We start from the raw sequence: 20,234 nt of genomic DNA, 5'->3' as shown, positions 1-20,234 counted from the left end.
GATGCCAATGAGAGCATACCCTAATCCTGCAGGAGGTCAGATGTAAGTCTACCGTCCATGGACACCTTCCGAATTACGAGCAATTGCTGAATCCACCCCCGACCCTAAAGAGGGAGTTGAGAAGTTTATACAGAAACTCGAAATTCCCCGCAAATGTCATAACACCAATTGTGATGATATAGATATGATTCTTGATACTTGTCTGGGTACCCAGGATTGGCGACCAACTCGGGAAAATTGTGAGTGGCCACCACCCGGCCCTCTTGCTGCGGATCAGGAGGCACAACTCTGGCAGCGCATTTGTGCTGCTGTGCGGAAGGCTTTCCCTGACATAGTTGATTGGCACAAAATCCATAGTTCAGTGCAAAAACCCGATGAGGATGTTTGTGATTACGTTGAACAATTCCGTTCTATTTTTGTAAAATGTTCTGGTGTTAATCCTCAGGATTCTGTTCCGGCTCTTGATAATGCTCTTGTACAGCGATTGCAGCCTGATCTTGAGAAAGCCTTTACCCTTACTTGTATTGGGTGGGAAGGTAAAGAAAATTTTCAAGAAATCACTTGCACCCTCTAACATTGTGAGCGCCAATTGAACCGATGCCAGAAACCCTCAAAGAAAGGAATAATGGCACCAGTGTTAGACGATTCAGCGGCACCAGCAGCGACACCTCCACCCACAGCAGCGACCACTCCTCCCATCGCGCCTCCGCCCGCAGCTCCACTCGCAGCACCTGCACTTGTACCGGCCCCTGTATTTTACGCTGCCCCTCAATTAGCCTCTCAGCTGCCCAACTTTTATAATTGTCAGACTCAACCTGTTATGTGGCCTCAGAATATGTGGCAGCCTAATTGGCAACAATTGGGAGCCAAGGGGAATCAACAGCGAGGGAGAGGAAGAAGCTGCCAGGCGGGACCAAAACAGGGTGGCCGCTTAAATTGTTTTAACTGTGGCCAGGAGGGTCATTGGGCCTGTACCTGCCCTTGGCCATCTGCAGCTCCGCCGCAAGCGGCACCTCAGCAGGTGCCGGCCCCTGCCCCTCAAACGATCCCCTACATGGTAGCTAATCCATTTGGGGATGCGACACAATAGAGTTGCCACACCTTTTTACCTCTCATTACCTTTGAGGAACCCATTATCCCTTTGTCTGTAAATGGCCGTCTCTTGAATTTCCTTATCGATACTGGAGCGACTTATTCTACCCTTCAGCCTGTCGAGACTCCTGATGTCACCCCCTCTAGCGATTCCATTTCCGACGTTGGGGTCTCAGGACAACCGCTTTCACTACCAATTTCTGAAGAAGTGCCCTTTGACCTAACAGAAGAAAAGGATCCCATCGATTCCTCCTCGGGGCCGACGGCCCAGTCAATCTTTTGGGTCGTGATCTCCTCTGCAAACTCGGTTGCACTTTAGACTGTTCTAACAACTCTATCACTCTTCAAGTTCCCGAGTTTACTTATTCCACAGTCATCGGCCTTCTACAAGAAAAAATTTCGTGCCATCCTCATGTTTGGTGGTAGAATTTCGGACATTGCGATTTATCCAATAATCGCAAGACTGTGTTACTCTGACTTCTGACTGACCGCTGTGTTTCTGCTGCGATAGCCATCGACCCGCCCCTGCAACACTGGATTTGGGATCTTCACTGTACAGCGCACTACTCTGCCTGCTCGGATCACCAGTATGCCCGTGAGGTAACAGGCCATCTGGGTGAGTGCTATGTTCTTTCTATATCTTCCCTTTGCGTCGGACCTGAAGGAGTTGCTGGCTCCGTGTCCCTTCCTCCAGCTGCCCTACCACTTTTTCATGCCCGGGATGTTGCGCCTCATGTTACCCTCTGTGTCTCCGTTGGAAATCAGGCCAGGGACCTTGGTCCTATGGTGTACCGCCTTCAGTGCACAGATCCCCAATCATCTGTGGAATTGATGAATGGCTACCTGAATATCTATGATCAGGCTATCCAATTTTTTTCCCTCTATGTCCTTTGAGTATTCTGCTTATTTTCAGCGCCATGCTCTAGGCAGTGTAACCACTGGTTCCCTCAATGCCTTGGTAACTATCCCTGATACCTTGTGGGCAAAGGGTCCTAATGATGTTGGTCGAGTATTATCAGCAGAACCTTTTCGGGTGCATCTGGATCCCTCTAAACCCTTCCCTCAGAAAGCTCAATACCCTCTGAATCCCTAAGCGATGGAAGCATAAAGCCTGTCCTTCAAGACCTTTTAAACTCCGTTGTTGTTGTTCCCACTGTTAGCCCCTGCAACACTCCTATACTCCCTGTGCGGAAGCCAGGCAAGAAGACTTGGCGTTTTGTCCAGGACTTGTGGGCGGTAAACGCTTGTGTGATCCCGGCCTATCCAGTAGTGGCCAACCCGGCTACCATAATTACCTGTGTTCCCCCTAACTCCACTTGTTATATTGTTGTTGACCTCTGTGGAGCCTTTTTCTCCAAACCCATACACCCTGACTCTCAGTTTGTCTTCGCCTTCACCTCTTACGGTACTCAGTATACATGGACCTGGTTGTTCCAGGGGTATACAGAAAGCCCGACCATTTTCTCCCGTGCCCTGTAGGCTAATCTTGCCGATGCCTCCTTCCCCAGAGGTTCTACTCTCCTCCAGTACGTCGATGAGTTGCTTCTTTGCTCTCCGTCTGAGCAGACTTGTCTCGACGACTCCCTCACCCTTTTGAAAGCCTTAGCCCATAAGGACCAGAAAGCCTCCCGTGAAAAGTTGCAGTTTTGCTGATCCCATGTTGAAAATTTGGGCCATGTTCTTGACAGCCCCGCTCGACTCCTATCCAAACGCCGTGTCGACAGCATTATCTACCTTCCCCTCCACTGCGCTAAAAAGGATCTGACTTATTTTCTTGGCATGATGGGGTATTGTCGACAGTGGATCCCTAATTATACGAAGCTCACTAGGCCCTTGAAGGATCTTGCCCTCCCTTCTGCCCCTGAGGACCTCACTTGGGAATCGGACTCCCAAGCTGCTTTCGCGGCTCTCAAGATGGCCCTTATTTCTGCCCCCGCCCCGGGCCTTCCAGATTAGGCTAAACCTTTTCGCCTTTATTTTCACAAACATTGCAGCTTTCCACAGGGGGTGCTTACCCAGTCCCATGGGGATGCCCAGCGACCAGTTGCTTATTACAGTACCTGCTTAGATCCTGTTGCACGGTTATCCTTCCTGTTTTCGATCCATTGCGGCAGTCTACCTCGCTGTCATTGCCGCCCAATCCCTTAACCTTGGGCACCCTGTTGTTCTACATGTTCCCCATGCAGTCGTGGCTCTCCTTAACCGTTTGGCTACCCAACACCTCACCGCTGCCCGCGTCACCCACTATGAAACAGCCCTTTTAGGGAATCCCTCATTGACTATTGTACAATGCACCACTCTCAACCCCGCTATCCTGTTACCCACGGAGGAAGACGGCGAACCTCATGATTGCTCCACTATTGTTCAGCACTCCACCCCACCTCGCCCAGATCTGCAGAATCATCCTCTGTTAAATCCCGAACTCATTCTTTTTGTCGATGGCTCCTCTACTCGATCACCAGGTGGTGATTTACTTACTGGTGATGCTACTTGTGACTCTTACTCTGTTATTGAAGCATCACGCCCCTCTGCTGTCCTGCTCTGCCCAAGCCGCAGAACTTTTCGCCCTTATACGAGCCTGCATATTTGCTGCCAAACAATCGGCCAATATCTACACTGACTCTCGATATGCTTTCGGTGTGACACATGACTTTGGGCAACTTTGGAAGCTCCGGGGATTTCTCACATCAGCAGGAACCCCTGTCTGCTATGGGCAGCTCATCGCTAATCTTTTAACGGCTCCCCTCCTCCCTTGCTGTTACTAAATGCTCTGCCCATACACAGGGCAATGATTTCGTTTCTCAAGGTAATGATAGGGCTGACCGTGCCGCCCGTGCAGCCACGGCTGGTCTCACTGGGTCTGTGGGTCCCCTTCATTATCAAGCTGCAACCCATTCTCCTGTAGCTAGTCTAACTGATCTTATTCACTTGCAGTCACAGGCATCTACTCGTGAACAAAACAGTTGGACTCAAGCCTCGTGCGCACAATGCTCTGACGGCCTCTGGGTTTCTTCTGATGGCCGTGCTGTTGCCCTTGCTTCACTCCTGCCCTGGATTGCCTGCATGTTACATTCATTTATCCATGCGGGCAAAGGGGGGATGAACAGAATGGCACAGCAGATGTGGTTTGTGCCTGGGTTTTTTGCCATGGCAGCTAAAATAGCTTCACAATGTCTGCTTTGTCAATGACATAACCCAGGCAAGACGCCCACAGTGACTACTGGCACGGAACCCCAACCATGGGGCCCGTTTGTACACAAACAAATGGACTTTATACAAATGCCTAAATGTATGGGATATAATTATGTTTTAGTTATAGTTTGTTTGTTCTTGCGATTGGTGGAGGCGTATCCCACCCGACGAAATGATGCTGTTATTGTTGCAAAATTATTGTTGCGTGAATACATACCCAGGTTCGGGATACCAGAGGTTTTATCAAGTGATAATGGACCTCATTTTATCGCTAAAGCGATAAAGGAACTGTTGAAGGCCTTACAATGCAACCATCACCTTTCCTGCCCATACCACCCCTACTGGGGTGGTGGAAAGACAAAATGGTATTCTGAAAAACAAACTAGCTAAATTATGTGAAGAAACCAGTTTGAAATGGCCTGAAGCTCTACCCTTGGCGCTCATGACTATGTGCTCTCACCCTAACTGTACCACCTCCTTTTCCCCTTTTGAGTTGTAATGGGACGTCCTATGCGCCTCCCAGTGGCCCCACCTTTGTCTGCTAGGGAAATGGACATTCACGCTATGGATGAGGGAATGATTATATACTGTAAAGCGCTTACTAATTCTCTCAAAAGCTTGCATACACAGGTAGTAGAATCTCTGAAAAAGCCCATCACTGAAGACTGCCATCAATACCAGCCTGGGGACCTAGTCCTCGTAAAGACCTTCAGGAGAAAGAACAGTTTGGAACCTTGATGGGAGGGGCCTCTCCAAGTCCTGCTCACCACCCATACGGCCGTGAAGGTTGAAGGACAACCCTTGTGGATCCACACCTCGCACGTCAAGCGGACGCTGACCTCAGACGGAAGTCTTGTGCAGGAACTTTAACTGAGCCAGAATGTTGGCTCCGATTTGGATCCTGTCCTGTGTGGTCCTTGCGGTGCATGGACTACCAATTCTGTGGTTCAACGAATGCAGGCCGTAGCCTCTCAAATTAATCGAACTAAATGTTGGATTTGTACTCATTTTCCTGTTAACCCCTCCTCCTCAGAGATGTATTTTCTGACTTTCCCCATAGATTCCACATGGCCCCTAGGTAATACAGGGGTCCTCATTCATCGAATGCCCATTTGGAGACAGAAGCCCACCTTTGTGGTTGTTAAGGGGCCAGCCTGTCTATGTGTCAGAAGAAATTATACCAAGGGTAGTACTCGGGTGGGCAAGTTGTCATTGGGTTCCTGTGCCTACCTTGCTGATTATGACTACCAGGAGGGCCGATTTTGGTTCCACAACCAGTCTGGTCCTATGACCATCTTTTGAGAGTGCAAGGCCAATGAGATGGTGTGTCTTTCACAGGTCCCGAGATCTGAGGATAGTCTCACATACTTTAATGTGGGTGGGTGTGATTACCAACGATCATACAATCTCACCACAAATAATTCCACCTCCATTTGGACCCCTAAGGGCTACTACACTGAAGAATCTGTGCCTTGCAATTACAAAAATCAGTCCGGTTGCCCCGACTTCCTGGCCTTGCGAGCGTTGCAGCTCAGTCAGACTTGCCGCATCTGCTGGTATGCCCAGACGAATTCTTCTTTTGTCTGGAAGTGGCTTAACTTTTGCCAAAATTCCACTTCTTGGTACCCTACTCTTGTCTGCAAAGGCTCATTCTGGCTTTGTGGGAACAGGGCGTACAAAACCCTCACTGTCGATTGGGCGGGCACCTGCATCATTGGCTATATTGTCCCTGAGGATTTTGGGGTCAAGCGCCTTACCATCCACTCTCTCCACAACCATCTAGGGCATGTGAAGCGTCATAAACAATCGACCTGGAACCCGCTTGTCACCCGTAACACTGGATTCCACAAATTTGTCTGGGCCCTCATCCTAAGTCTAGGGGTCTCAGAGCTGGAAAAGGCCATTATTAATATTTCCGCTACAATGGAACTTATTGAGAATAAGACTGTTGACGCCATTCAGAGTCTGCTGTTGGAAGCTAAATCCCTTTCCAAAGTTGTCCTCCAGAACCGTATGGCCCTGGACTTCCTGCTAGCAGCACAAGGGGGAGTCTGTGCGGCTATTAATGAAACATGTTGTTTATATGTTAACAAGGACCAGGGGATTGAGACTGATGTACATTTCATTCAGGACCAAGTGCACCTCCTCCATGCAGTTGCCCAGGAAAAATCCTTTGACTGGTGGGGGTGGCTCCCTAATATCAGTAGGTGGTTTGGGGACCTATTTAAAACCCTTCTCAAATACCTTGTCATAGGTCTTGCCCTACTCATTGTTTTGTATGTTGTTATCCAGCTCGTCCTCTGTTGCATCTGCTCTATCTGCCGACTACAGAACCTCCAGAGTCCTGGTGGCAAGCCAGCTATCTATTCCCTCTCTCTCCTCAGGAATCAGGACCCCACTGAGGATGAAGCCTGGTGGCTAAGATACATAGAACTTGGCTAAGAGTGGTGGATTGTCTTGTAGGACAAAAGTGGAGAAATATGGTGGCCTAGCCAACTGCAGGGAACCCATTTAGTGCTAAAAGGGTTAATGGAGAAGTTGAATTATATGCCTAGGCCTAAGAGAAAAATACTGCAGCCTTGAGAACAATACCATCTTGTCTGACCACAGTTGTAGGATGAGCCCTGAGACATTCCATATTTTTCCTTCCCAGATCGAATGTAATCAGGGTGGTGATAAGCATGTGCATAAGTATAACATCTGTTGTGAGGGGAATGGAAATTTACTGGAACATGGATTGGTCAGTTAACTTATACAAATAAGTGGATAGGTTTGTGCAAAATTTACTGATTGGCTGTAAAAATGCTTTTAACAGGTCTGCGTGTATTCTGCTACGAGACGGTACAGTAGCTCTCTCAATGTGTTGTCTCCCTTGTGCACAAGTAATAAATGGGGTTTCTACGCAGGAAATGATGCCTTGGTGTGATTAATCTCCGACACGTACAGAACAGTTGTCATCACCACATTCCTGTACCGCAGTGAGACCTTGTATTTAAGCGACGAGTCCAATTAAATTTCTGGTCCATGATGATATCCAGGATGCTGATGGTTGAGGATTCAGCAATGGCAATGCTATTGAATGACTGGTGAGGTAGTTAGTCTTTCAGTCACTGCCTAGCACTTGTGAGTCACGAATGTTACTTGCCACTTATCAGCCCAAGCTTGAATGTGTGTTGATCTTCCTGCATGTGGGCAGTATCAGTATGTGAGGAGTTGCAAATGGTGCTAAACATTGTGTAATCATGAGTGAACATCTCCATTTTTGACCTTATGATGGAGAGAAGGTCACTGATGAAGCATTTGACAATGGTTGGGCCTAGCACACGATCGTGAGGAACTCCTGCAGTAATGTCCTGCAGCTGAGATGACTGACCTCCAACAACCACAACCATCTTCCTTTGTCCTAGGTATGACTCCAACCAGTGGAGAGTTTTTCCCGATTCCCATTGACTCCAGTTTTGCTAGGGCTCCTTGATGTGACACTCAGTCAAATGCTGTCTTGATGACAAGGAAGTGACTCTCAGCTCACCTCCTGAGTTCAGCTCTTTTGTCTATGTTTGGACCAAGGCTGCAATGAGGTCAGGAGCTGAGTAATCCTGGAAAAACTCAAACCGAGCATTGGTAAGCAGGTTATTGTTGTGTAAGTGGCACTTGATAGCACTGTTGACGAAACCTTCCATCACTTTGTTGATGATTAAGAGCTGGCTGATAGGACGCTAATTGGCTGGGCTCAATTTGTCCTGCTTTTTGTCCACAGGAGATACCAGGGCAATTTTCCAATCTTAATGCCAGAGTACATTTTGTGCCCTTGCTCCCCTAATTGTTTTCTCCAAGTGGTATTTAACATGGAGGTGTACTGATTCATCAGCTGAGGGAGATGGTAATCAGCAGAAGGTGATTATATGTTGGCTTGAAGTGTGAGACTTTATGGGGTCTGAATTCAACTTTGAGGACTCCTATGATCACTCATTCCCACTCCCCATTCTTTAACTGTGCACCACTTAACTGTGCCTCTACTTCTGAAGGACTAATCTTGTGGTCCCTTAGCCTAACTAACACCTAAGATGCCCTTGTCCCCACAATAATATTCCTCACCCACTTCTGGATCCACCTCCTCTCTGATAGCCTCCTCTTTAGTAAAGTATTTAATAAGTTCTCTGTCAATTTCTTCATTATCTTTTAAAACTTGACAATCTGTTCCTCTCACAGATTCTACATCGCTTTATGCAACTCTGTTGTATACAACTATCGTATCTGTTAAATTCCTTGGTTCCTTTCAGTGTTTGTGGAATATTATCTTCATACCCCCACTTAGTTATATTTATCTTTTAACTTATTTCCTCATAGAATTATAATGGCAGAGGAGGCCATTCAGTCCATCTAGTCCATACCATTCTCCGCACAGCAATCCAGTCAGTCCTCCACTCGATCCCCAGAGCTGTGCAAGTTTACTTCCTTCATTTGCCCATCCAATTTCCTTTTGAAATCATTGCTCATCTCCGCTTCAATTCAAATAATGTCACACCCCTGCCTTTTCCTTTTCCTCAAAGCCCTGCAAATGTTTCCTTTTCAGATATCAATTCCCTTTTGATAGCCTCAATTGAACCTCCCTCCACCACAACCTCAAACAGTGCATTCCAGGCCCCAATTACTCATTGTGTGAAATAGTTTTTCCTCATGTCGCCATTGTTTCTTTTCCCAATTACCTTAAATCTGGGCCCTGTTGTATTGATCCTTTCACAAATGGGAACAGTTTCTCCCTATCTATTCTCTCTGGGCACCTCATGATTTTGAAACCTCTATCAAATCTCCTCTCAACCTTCTCTTCTCCAAGGAAAACAGTCCCAACTTCTCCAATCTATCTACATAAAATGAAGTTTCTCATCCCTGGAACCATTCTTGTGAATCTTTTCTGCACCCTATCTAGTCACATGCTGTACATCTTCCCTAAGTTTGGTGCCCAGAACTGGACGGAATAATCCAGTTGAGGTGGTACCAGTGTTAAGTACAGGGCTAACGTAACCACCTTGCTTTTTGCTCTATTCCCCAATTGATAAAAGTCCAGGTTGTTGTTTACTTTATTAGCTGCTGTCTCAAACTGTCCTGCCACCTTCAATGATTTGTGCACCTCTACGCCTAGGTCCCTCTGCTCCTGGACCCCCTTTGGAATTGTATCCTTTATATTAACTACTGACTCTCCTCGTTCTTCCTATCAAATTGAACCACTTCATACTTTTCTGCATTAAATTCCATCTGCCACTTGTCCACCAATTCTACCCATCTATGTGCTGTTATAGTTCTACACTATGTTCCTCATGGTTCACAATAGTTCCAAGTTGCAGATCACTTGCAAATTTTGAAATTGTGCCCTGTTCACCAAGGTCTCCTCACACCCTCATGGATTAAAAATAATTTTACTGCACAGAAACAGGCTGATGCTGATGTTTTCCTCATACCTTCTTCAAATATTAGTGGACCTTGGCTTTTTGCACCATTATTATTTCTCCACTCCTCAAGGGCACTCTTCCTGATTTTTATTGGTCTCTAAATTCATTTATTTATCAATTACGTCTGAAAGCTACAAGAAATTGTTTGTTATTATTAGCATGCACTTGTTCTATAACATTACACAGTTCTTTTTTGGTAGGGTTGGAGGGGGAGGGGGTGCTGCGGTGGCATTCCTGGTGTTTTCCTGGGACTGGAATGTACAAATTTTTTTTTAAGTTTTTAGTAGTTGGTACTTAAAGTAATTTTTCAGTAACTAGCTGCCATTTTTTAAGTATCTTTTTGTTATTTTCCAAGTTTTAGTTTATCCTACCCTTTTTATTGTATGTCCAATTCTGCCCCCACCACATCTCAGCACTCGCTCCATCTTTCTGAAATCTGCCCTCATCTCTCAATCTCCTGTTGACTTTCTCTCTTTCCTGTTGGACACTCAGTCAAATCCCTGCTCACTCAGAAATTAGAAATATTCTGCTCATTTTTAGCTTGGGCATTTATAACCATTCAGGTCCCTAGACTCTCAGGGATTATAATCCCTCAAATTCATATTCACCTAGGTCTTTATAACCATGGAGCCTGTTGTTCCAGACAATTATAATACTGGATATCATATTGTCTCATATCCTCCCGGGTATTTATAATCCCAGGTCCTATTTCCCAGGTATAATCCCAGGCCCTATTTCCCAGGTATTTATAATCACAGGCCCTATTTCCCAGGTATAATCCTAGGCCCTATTTCCTGGGTATTTATAAATGCAGGCCATATTTCCCAGGTATATTCCCAGGCCCTATTTCCCAGGTATTTATAATCTCAGGCCCTATTTCCCGATAATTATAATCTCAGGCCCTATTTCCCGGGTATCTATAATCTCAGGCCCTATTTCCCGGGTATCTATAATCTCAGGCCCTATTTCCCTGCTATCTATAATTTCAGGCTTTATTTCCCAGGTATAATCCCAGGCCCTATTTCCCAGGTATAATTCCAGGCCCTATTTCCCAGGTATAATTCCAGGCCCTATTTCCCTGGTAGTTATAATCCCAGGCCCTATTTTCCAGGTATAATACCAGGTCCTATTTCCTTGGTATTTATAATCTCAGGCCCTATTTCCCAGGTATTTATAATCCCAGGCCCTATTTTCCAGGAATAGTCCCAGGCCCTATTTCCCAGGTATTTATAATCTCAGGCCCTATTTCCTGGGTATAAACCCAGGCCCTATTTCCTGGGTATTTATAATCCCAGGCCCTATTTTATAATCCCAGGCCCTGTTACCCAGGTATTTATAATCGCAGGCCCTGTTACCTGGGTATTTATAATCTCAGGCCCTATTTCCCAGGTATTTATAATCTCAGGCCCTATTTCCCAGGTATAATCCCAGGCCCTATTTCCCGGGTATCTCTAATCCCAGGCCCTATTTCTCAGGTATTTATAACCGTAGGCCCTATTTCCCAGGTATAATCGCAGGCCATATTTCCTGGGTATTTATAATCGCAGGCTGTATTTCCCGGGTATAATCCCAGGCACTATTTCCCAAGTATTTATAATCTCAGGCCCTATTTCCAGGGTATTTATAATCTCAGGCCCTATTTCCCAGGTATAATCGCAGGCTGTATTTCCCGGGTATAATCCCAGGCACTATTTCCCAGGTATTTATAATCTCAGGCCCTATTTCCCGGGTATTTATAATCTCAGGCCCTATTTTCCCGGTATAATCCCAGGCACTATTTCCCGGGTATATCTAATCTCAGGACCTATTTCCCGGGTATTTATAATCTTAGGCCCTATTTCCTAGGTATAATCGCAGGCCTTATTTCCCAGGTATAATCCCAGGCACTATTTCCCGAGTATTTATAACCCCAGGCCCCATTTCCTGGGCATTCATAATCCCAGGTCCTATTTCCCAGGTATTCATAATCTCAGGCCCTATTTCCCAGATATAATCCCAGGCCCTATTTCCTGGGTATTTATAATATCAGGCCCTATTTCCCAGGTAGTTATAATCTCATGCCCTATTTCCCAGTAATTATAACCTCAGGCCCTATTTCCCAGGTATATTCCCAGGCCCTATTTCCCTGGCATTTATAATCCAAGGCCCTATTTCCCAGGTATAATCCCAGGCCCTATTTCCCTGGCATTTATAATCCAAGGCCCTATTTCCCAGGTATAATTCCAGGGCCTATTACCTGGGTATTTATAATCCCAGGCCCTATTTCCCAGATATAGTCCCAGGTCCTATTTCCAGGTTATTTATAATCCCAGGCCCTGTTACCCGGGTATTTGTAATCTCAGGCCCTATTTCCCGGGTAATTATAATCTCAGGCTCTATTTCCCGGGTAATTATAATCTCAGGCTCTATTTCCCGGGTATTTGTAATCTCAGGCCCTATTTCCTGGGTATTTAAAATCTCAGGCCCTATTTCCTGGGTATTTAAAATCTCAGGCCCTATTTCACGGGTATTTATAATCTCAGGCCCTATTTCCTGGGTATTTAAAATCTCAGGCCCTATTTCCTGGGTATTTATAATCTCAGGCCCTATTTCCTGGGTATTTAAAATCTCAGGCCCTATTTCACGGGTATTTATAATCTCAGACTCTATTTCCCGGGTATTTACAATCTCAGGCCCTATTTCCTGGGTATTTATAATCTCAGGCCCTATTTCCCAGGTATATTCCCAGGCCCTATTTCCTGGGTAATTATAATCTCAGGCCTTATTTCCCAGGTATAATCCCAGGCCCTATTTCCCAGGTATAATTCCAGGCCCTATTTCCCTGGTAGTTATAATCCCAGGCCCTATTTTCCAGGTATAATACCAGGTCCTATTTCCTTGGTATTTATAATCTCAGGCCCTATTTCCCAGGTATTTATAATCCCAGGCCCTATTTCCCAGGAATAGTCCCAGGCCCTATTTCCCGGGTATTTATAATCTCAGGCCCTATTTCCTGGGTATAAACCCAGGCCCTATTTCCCAGGTATTTATAATCCCAGGCCCTATTTCCAGGTTATTTATAATCCCAGGCCCCGTTACCCGGGTATTTATAACCGCAGGCCCTGTTACCTGGGTATTTATAATCTCAGGCCCTATTTCCCGGGTATTTATCTCAGGCCCTATTTCCCAGGTATAATCCCAGGCCCTATTTCCTGGGTAATTATAATCTCAGGCCTTATTTCTCAGGTATAATCCCAGGCCCTATTTCCCAGGTATAATTCCAGGCCCTATTTCCCTGGTAGTTATAATCCCAGGCCCTATTTTCCTGGTATAATACCAGGTCCTATTTCCTTGGTATTTATAATCTCAGGCCCTATTTCCCAGGTATTTATAATCCCAGGCCCTATTTCCCAGGAATAGTCCCAGGCCCTATTTCCTGGTAATTTTAATCTCAGGCTCTATTTCCCGGGTATTTATAATCCCAGGCCCTATTTCCCAGATATAGTCCCAGGTCCTATTTCCAGGTTATTTATAATCCCAGGCCCTGTTACCCGGGTATTTGTAATCTCAGGCTCTATTTCCCGGGTATTTATAATCCCAGGCCCTGTTACCCGAGTATTTGTAATCTCAGGCCCTATTTCGCGGGCATTTATAATCTCAGGCCCTATTTCCCGGGTATTTATAATCTCAGGCCCTATTTCCCGGGTATTTATAATCTCAGGCTCTATTTCCCGGGTATTTATAATCCCAGGCCCTGTTACCCGAGTATTTGTAATCTCAGGCCCTATTTCGCGGGCATTTATAATCTCAGGCCCTATTTCCCGGGTATTTATAATCTCAGGCCCTATTTCCCGGGTATTTATAATCTCAGGCCCTATTTCCCGGGTATTTATAATCTCAGGCCCTATTTCCCGGGTATTTATAATCTCAGGCTCTATTTCCCGGGTATTTATAATCTCAGGCTCTATTTCCCAGGTATAATCCCAGGCACTATTTCCCGGGTATATCTAATCTCAGGCTCTATTTCCCGGGTATTTATAATCTCAGGCTCTATTTCCCGGGTATTTATAATCTCAGGCTCTATTTCCCGGGTATTTATAATCTCAGGCTCTATTTCCCGGGTATTTATAATCTCAGGCTCTATTTCCCAGGTATAATCCCAGGCACTATTTCCCGGGTATATCTAATCTCAGGACCTATTTCCCGGGTATTTATAATCTCAGGCTCTATTTCCCGGGTATTTATAATCTCAGGCTCTATTTCCCGGGTATTTATAATCTCAGGCTCTATTTCCCAGGTATAATCCCAGGCACTATTTCCCGGGTATATCTAATCTCAGGACCTATTTCCCGGGTATTTATAATCTCAGGCTCTATTTCCCGGGTATTTATAATCTCAGGCACTATTTCCCAGGTATAATCCCAGGCACTATTTCCCGGGTATTTATAATCTCAGGACCTATTTCCCGGGTATTTATAATCTCAGGCTCTATTTCCCGGGTATTTATAATCTCAGGCTCTATTTCCCGGGTATTTATAATCTCAGGCTCTATTTCCCAGGTATAATCCCAGGCACTATTTCCCGGGTATTTATAATCTCAGGACCTATTTCCCGGGTATTTATAATCTCAGGCTCTATTTCCCGGGTATTTATAATCTCAGGCTCTATTTCCCAGGTATAATCCCAGGCACTATTTCCCGGGTATTTATAATCTCAGGACCTATTTCCCGGGTATTTATAATCTCAGGCTCTATTTCCCGGGTATTTATAATCTCAGGCTCTATTTCCCAGGTATAATCTCAGGCACTATTTCCCAGGTATAATCTCAGGACCTATTTCCCGGGTATTTATAATCTCAGGCTCTATTTCCCAGGTATAATCTCAGGCACTATTTCCCAGGTATAATCTCAGGACCTATTTCCCGGGTATTTATAATCTCAGGCTCTATTTCCCAGGTATAATCTCAGGCACTATTTCCCAGGTATAATCTCAGGACCTATTTCCCGGGTATTTATAATCTCAGGCTCTATTTCCCGGGTATTTATAATCTCAGGCTCTATTTCCCAGGTATAATCTCAGGCACTATTTCCCAGGTATAATCTCAGGACCTATTTCCCGGGTATTTATAATCTCAGGCTCTATTTCCCGGGTATTTATAATCTCAGGCACTATTTCCCGGGTATTTATAATCTCAGGCTCTATTTCCCGGGTATTTATAATCTCAGGCTCTATTTCCCAGGTATAATCCCAGGCACTATTTCCCGGGTATTTATAATCTCAGGACCTATTTCCCGGGTATTTATAATCTCAGGCTCTATTTCCCGGGTATTTATAATCTCAGGCTCTATTTCCCAGGTGTAATCTCAGGCCCTATTTCCCGGTTATTTATTCCTGACCCTCTGTTCCCCGGGTGTTTATAACCTCGGCCACTGTTATCCGCTTCATTCCTAACGCCGGAGTTTATTTTCCTGGATAGTTATTCTCCCGGGTGTTTATGATTTCCCCAGCGTGTGTCCTATCTCAGGTTTCTCTTACCTCGGTATTAGCGGCCCCTCTATTCCCAAGGCTCCCCGCTGATTCAGAGTACCAATGTCCGGCCTACGGGCGGGTGACTATCGTCTCCGTCCTGAACTCATGGTCATCTGGCTCGTCACTATCACTGCCCCCTCGTCACTATCGGCCCAGGTCATTATCCCCTCCTCAACATCAACAAGACTAGTGCCAACCAGCATCTAGATCACCCCCTGTACTGTTAAACCAGGTCAGTACCTCACTGTATGACCTCCCTGCACTGTTACCACAGCAGGAGTAGGGTGTGCACACACATTTGCAATACCCCCCCCACAACATCTCCTGAGGAGTGGCAACAGTAGGTGACTGGGAATTCCAGGCGTTGCAGGCAATTCTGCAGCAATTAACAGCAAGATCACTTCAGAATTTTCTTCTCTGGGCTTTCTTTTATTCTTTCATGGGAGGTGGGTGTCGCTGCAAATGTCCTTCAACTGAATGACTTTCCAGGTCATTGTGGAGGGCAGTTAACGGTCGGCCACATTGCTGAGAGTGTAGAATCACACGTAGGCCAGACTGGGTAAGGATGGTAGATTTACATCAATCGATGACAGTTGTCATGGTCATCAGTACTGAGACTAGCTTTTCAATTCCATTATTTATTAATTCAATTTAAATTCCACCAGCTGCTGGTGGAAGAGGGGGTTGGGGGGGGGGGGGGGGGGCGGAGGGAGAAGGGACAGAAATGGGTGTCGGGGGAAATACATGTGAGGGAAAATTTTGCTGAGCTATGGGGAAAGAACAGGGCAGTGGGATTAATTGAATGATTCTATCAAAGAAGCACAATGGGCCAAATGACCTCCTTCTGTGTTGTAAGATTTGATGAGTCTATGCCTATTTGTGCTGACCAGAAGTCACAAGGAATGGGGCCCTCTCTCACACAGTGCCTGTACCACACCACAGACCCACTCCTGTCTCCCATGAGGATCATACCCACACCTCCAACCAGCTTCTCTATCATCCCATCTTGGGATACTAGCTGCTGTAGCACTGTACCATCCAGATGGGATCACTGACCTCAGACAGGACGATGTTTCGTGTTTCAGTATTACAGGCAGGCATGGCCTCAGTAGAGTTACCAACTTTGGTTGGACATATTCCTGCAGATGTTATAGATTGACTTCTGCCTCCAACTTTCCTGTCTTTGGCCATCTGACATGTCCATCTTCACAGTCCCCCCCAGCCTTCTCTCAGACACTCCAAAAATGACACTAGACTGTCAAACATTTCCTTTATATCCAATAACCTACCAAACAAAAGTATTCAAATATTGTGTTTTTAGAAAAACAATTTTTAACTGCCTATATGACTTTGCTCCTGGGTTGCTCACTGCAGTTTCCTGGAGATTATTTTTTAAATTCTTGGCTAACCTAGCCCATGGGCAAGCCGAGTTTTCAGATAACCCATTTGTGTATTCCTGAATATGGAGAACAAAGTCACTGCTTGCACAGATTTGATGAAAACTAAATTTTATTTTATTTGAGTCAGAGATCAGAGGCAATGAGAATTCTGTAGGAATTGTCCCCAACAATGCCAATGCCAAAAACAATGTCCCCAAATATTACTGGACAAATTGGAACCCACAGTTCAAACTCTGTGGTTGGTTCCCACAGTCACCGACTCCTCCACAGAAACTCACCGGGTCCACGTTCGCATGGTGTTTCACTGAGAACTGGGAGGGGTGAGAGCCCACCCCAGTCCGTGAGACAACAGTTAAAATAGACCCACATACTGAGAGAAATTCAGAGACGATTAAAATTCAGAAAGGATTAAAATTAATTTCAATGAAAAGGTGAGCTTGTTTCTCAGGCAATAAACATAAATGTTCTGTTCATTGCAGTCCCTTCCCCAGAGCTCACCCTTACCCAGTATTGTGCCGCTCCCCTGTACCCCATTTCACTAACAAGATTACATTCTGAGCTAGTCTCCCCCGAAAATTGCAGTGAACCTCCAAATACGCCTCTTACAGAACCCAACCACACCCCCCACACTGATCCCCAACACACTAAACTTTCAACACCCCCACAACACTGGACCTGAACAAGCCTCCACTGAACCCTAACCCTCCCCACTGAATCCCAACCCCCTCCACGCTAAACCCCAAACTGCCCTCAGTGCTTCACTGCTCCATCTGTCCCACACCATTGGGCCCATCCCCCTCCCTACAGCCACACATGGTCTTTCACCAGCCTGTGCTCACCCAGGCCCCCTATTACACCCCCCAAGGCCTGACCAATTCTCCACCCATATCCCCGTACAAACACCCAGCCCCCACCCCACAGAAAATACCCAGCCTCTTCCCCCCGTAAACACCTAGCCCCCACGCCCCGTAAATACCCAGCCCTCAACCCCCATAAACACCCAGCCCCCAACCCCTGGCCCCCTCATCTTTATAAAAACACCCAGCTACCCTGCCCCATACAAACATCCGGCTCCCTCCCCTTGTACAAAGACTCGGCCCCCTCCTCTCCGTAAGCACCTGGCCCCCATGCCAAACACCCAATCCCCTCCTCAAACCACCCCACACCCATATCAGACACCTGGCCCCCATCCCCCGCACTGTACCGGACACCCGGGCCCCTCCCCTTTGTCTCCTAACAGACACCCCTCTCCCCCTAACCAAGTACTGAATGCTCCCACCAGACCCACACTCAAGTGTTTGCCCCCACCCATGTATAGGACTGTTGGATGTTCTTTGGGGAACAGGACTTAATGAAATGATGAGCTCCTAATAATAAAATTCTCTCTGTGCAGCTCCCTGATGAGCTTCCACACAGAAAGGAATTCTGGTGTGCGCAGGAGCCTGTGACAACCCCTCACCTTAACCCACCAGTGCTGACAGAATGTGACATCAGTGCAGATGCAATATGCATCAAATGTTAGGGCAGAGCGTTGGTCAGTCAGGGAGATAGTTCAGCAGCACTCAGCTCCTGGGGGACTAGCTCACTATTCATTGCAAAGCAGTCCATCGCATTTAAAGTACAAACCATTCTAACTTTTTAAAAAACCAGTGACCACAGCACAGTGTTGCTCTCCTTTCTGCTGACCGAAATCTCCTCAGAGTTACTGGGGTAGTGTCTACATTCTGAGGTGTAGGTTACTAGCAACAGCTAAGTCACCCCCCCTCCCCTATGGGCTTCTCTACCCACTTGTTAGTGTTGAGCTTGGTTGTAACTCCAGTGTGAGGAAGCAACGACAAAACAAAGAAAGCAGTGCTTGTAATCGCCACAAGGAATGATAGAGTAAAGTAGTCTTGTGTATTCAAGCTTTGGCCTTGTGCACGTCTCTGGGAATTCAAGTCTCGGCCTACCATAGGCTCTCCCAGCCTAAGCCTCTCCTGCATTCTCAGAGCATTGGAAACCGCCCCATTGTGCAGTCGTTTGCTGTCCCTGACACTCGTTCCCCACAGAGAGGGCTATCACAGGTCAGTGGACAACCTGATTGCCAGGAAGTGATGTCATTGGAGAGGCATGAGGCGGGAGTGTGCAGAAAAATGCACTCATCACATGAGCAGTCACCATGGGCCAATCCTGCTGCAGAGATGGCGGGAAGGCCAAGAGGCTGAGTCGTTCATTGGCGTACAGAAGCATGGCATGATGGCAGCAACCATCACATCAGCAAGAAGACAAAGGTCCATCCCAATGTGTAAACGCTAGGCTGCATTGACTAACTGCTGCTGGAGGAAGTGGTGGATTTGCTCAAAGCTAGGTCTGTCCTTGATGTCTCTACTCCAGCAGCTGACCATTACATCAAAGATCTGTTTCGGACACACAGTTGGCTGTGACAGGTAGACCTGTAGAGAGAGAAAGGGGCAACAGAATCATAAGAAATGCACAGTGGCCCAAGATTCCCTGCCTCACAGCACCTGACACAGTGACCACCCACTCTAAGTTAGTATCAATTGCGGTTTCAACTGTGAGGGGGAAGTGGTGGGGGGGAAGGAGTTGCATATCAGGTAACCAGTGTAGCACTGAGGCAGTGCTGCACTGTCAGAGGTGCCGGTTATTGGCTGAGAAGTTTAAACCGAGTCCCTGTCTGCCCACTCAACTGGGTGTATAAGATCCCATGGCACTCTTTCAAGAGCCAAGGAATTCTCCCCGTGTCCTGGCCAATTTTTATCCCTCGACCAACATTACTAAATCAGATAATCTGGTCTTTATCACACTACCGTTTGTGGGAGGTTGCTGTGTAAATAAGTTGCCCCATTGTTTTTTGACAACGTTCACTACATTTTAAAAGTACTTCATTGGCTGCAAAGCACTCAGGATGACCTGAGAGTGTGAAAGGCTCGAATGAAATCAAAGGTTTTTTTCTTTTTTCAAAGATAGGCAAATTCAAAGAGCACCCCAGTATCCAACAATGTCCCTAGTTTTCCTTACCTGCCGCCCCTGATTTCGGAAAAATTCTCCTGTATTTTCAATAATCTGCTCGTCAGACTGCAGAGAGTAAGGCTGTTCCTTACAGAAGGTGAACATCTCCCACATAGTTACTCCAAAGGCCCAGACATCGCTGGCTGTGGTGAATTTTCCCTGCAACGATATGCAGTTAGCTTAGAGTCAGTCCCACCAATGTGCAAGACATTATTTCCCATACAAACCTCCATCCTCGTCACCACACACATACACACGCTCAAACACATACACACACACACACCTGCAGCTGAAACCCTTATTCATTCTTTTCCTTACCTCTGTACTTAACTATACCCATGCTCTCCTGTCCAGCTTCTCATCTTCCACCCTCCATAAACTTCAACTCATCCAAAACTCTGCTGCCCATATACTATCTTGCATCAAAACCCATTCAACCATCAATCCTGTGCTTGCTGACCTACATTGGCTCCCAGTCAGGCAACGCCTCAAACTTAAAATAATCATCCGTTTTCAAATCCCTCCACGGCCTCATCTCTTCCTATCTCTACAGCCTTCTCCAACCCAACAAAGCCCCAGGATCTCT

General features: G+C 46.3%; 1 protein-coding gene and 1 pseudogene across 3 annotated transcripts in view; one reads left to right on the top strand and one right to left on the bottom strand.

Moving 5' to 3' along the window:
• Positions 1–2,874: 2,874 nt before the first annotated feature.
• On the top strand, positions 2,875–3,857 carry LOC121281495 (annotated as a pseudogene).
• Positions 3,858–17,868: 14,011 nt separating this feature from the next.
• Positions 17,869–20,234, bottom strand: part of LOC121281272 (discoidin domain-containing receptor 2-like) — a 128,818-nt gene continuing 126,452 nt past the window's right edge. For all 3 annotated transcript variants that reach the window (XM_041194128.1, XM_041194130.1, XM_041194127.1), the window contains exons 16-17: positions 19,658–19,807; positions 17,869–19,071 (exon numbers count right to left, since the gene is read on the bottom strand). In XM_041194128.1, the coding sequence (XP_041050062.1) occupies positions 18,931–19,071; positions 19,658–19,807 (291 nt within the window). In that variant the 3' untranslated portion in view covers positions 17,869–18,930. The remainder of the gene's footprint in view (positions 19,072–19,657; positions 19,808–20,234) is intronic.

Source organism: Carcharodon carcharias, chromosome 8, assembly GCF_017639515.1.
Source record: "Carcharodon carcharias isolate sCarCar2 chromosome 8, sCarCar2.pri, whole genome shotgun sequence".
NCBI lineage: Eukaryota > Metazoa > Chordata > Chondrichthyes > Lamniformes > Lamnidae > Carcharodon > Carcharodon carcharias.
Note: the sequence above shows the minus strand (reverse complement) of the source record. Positions and strands in the feature narration are given on the sequence as shown.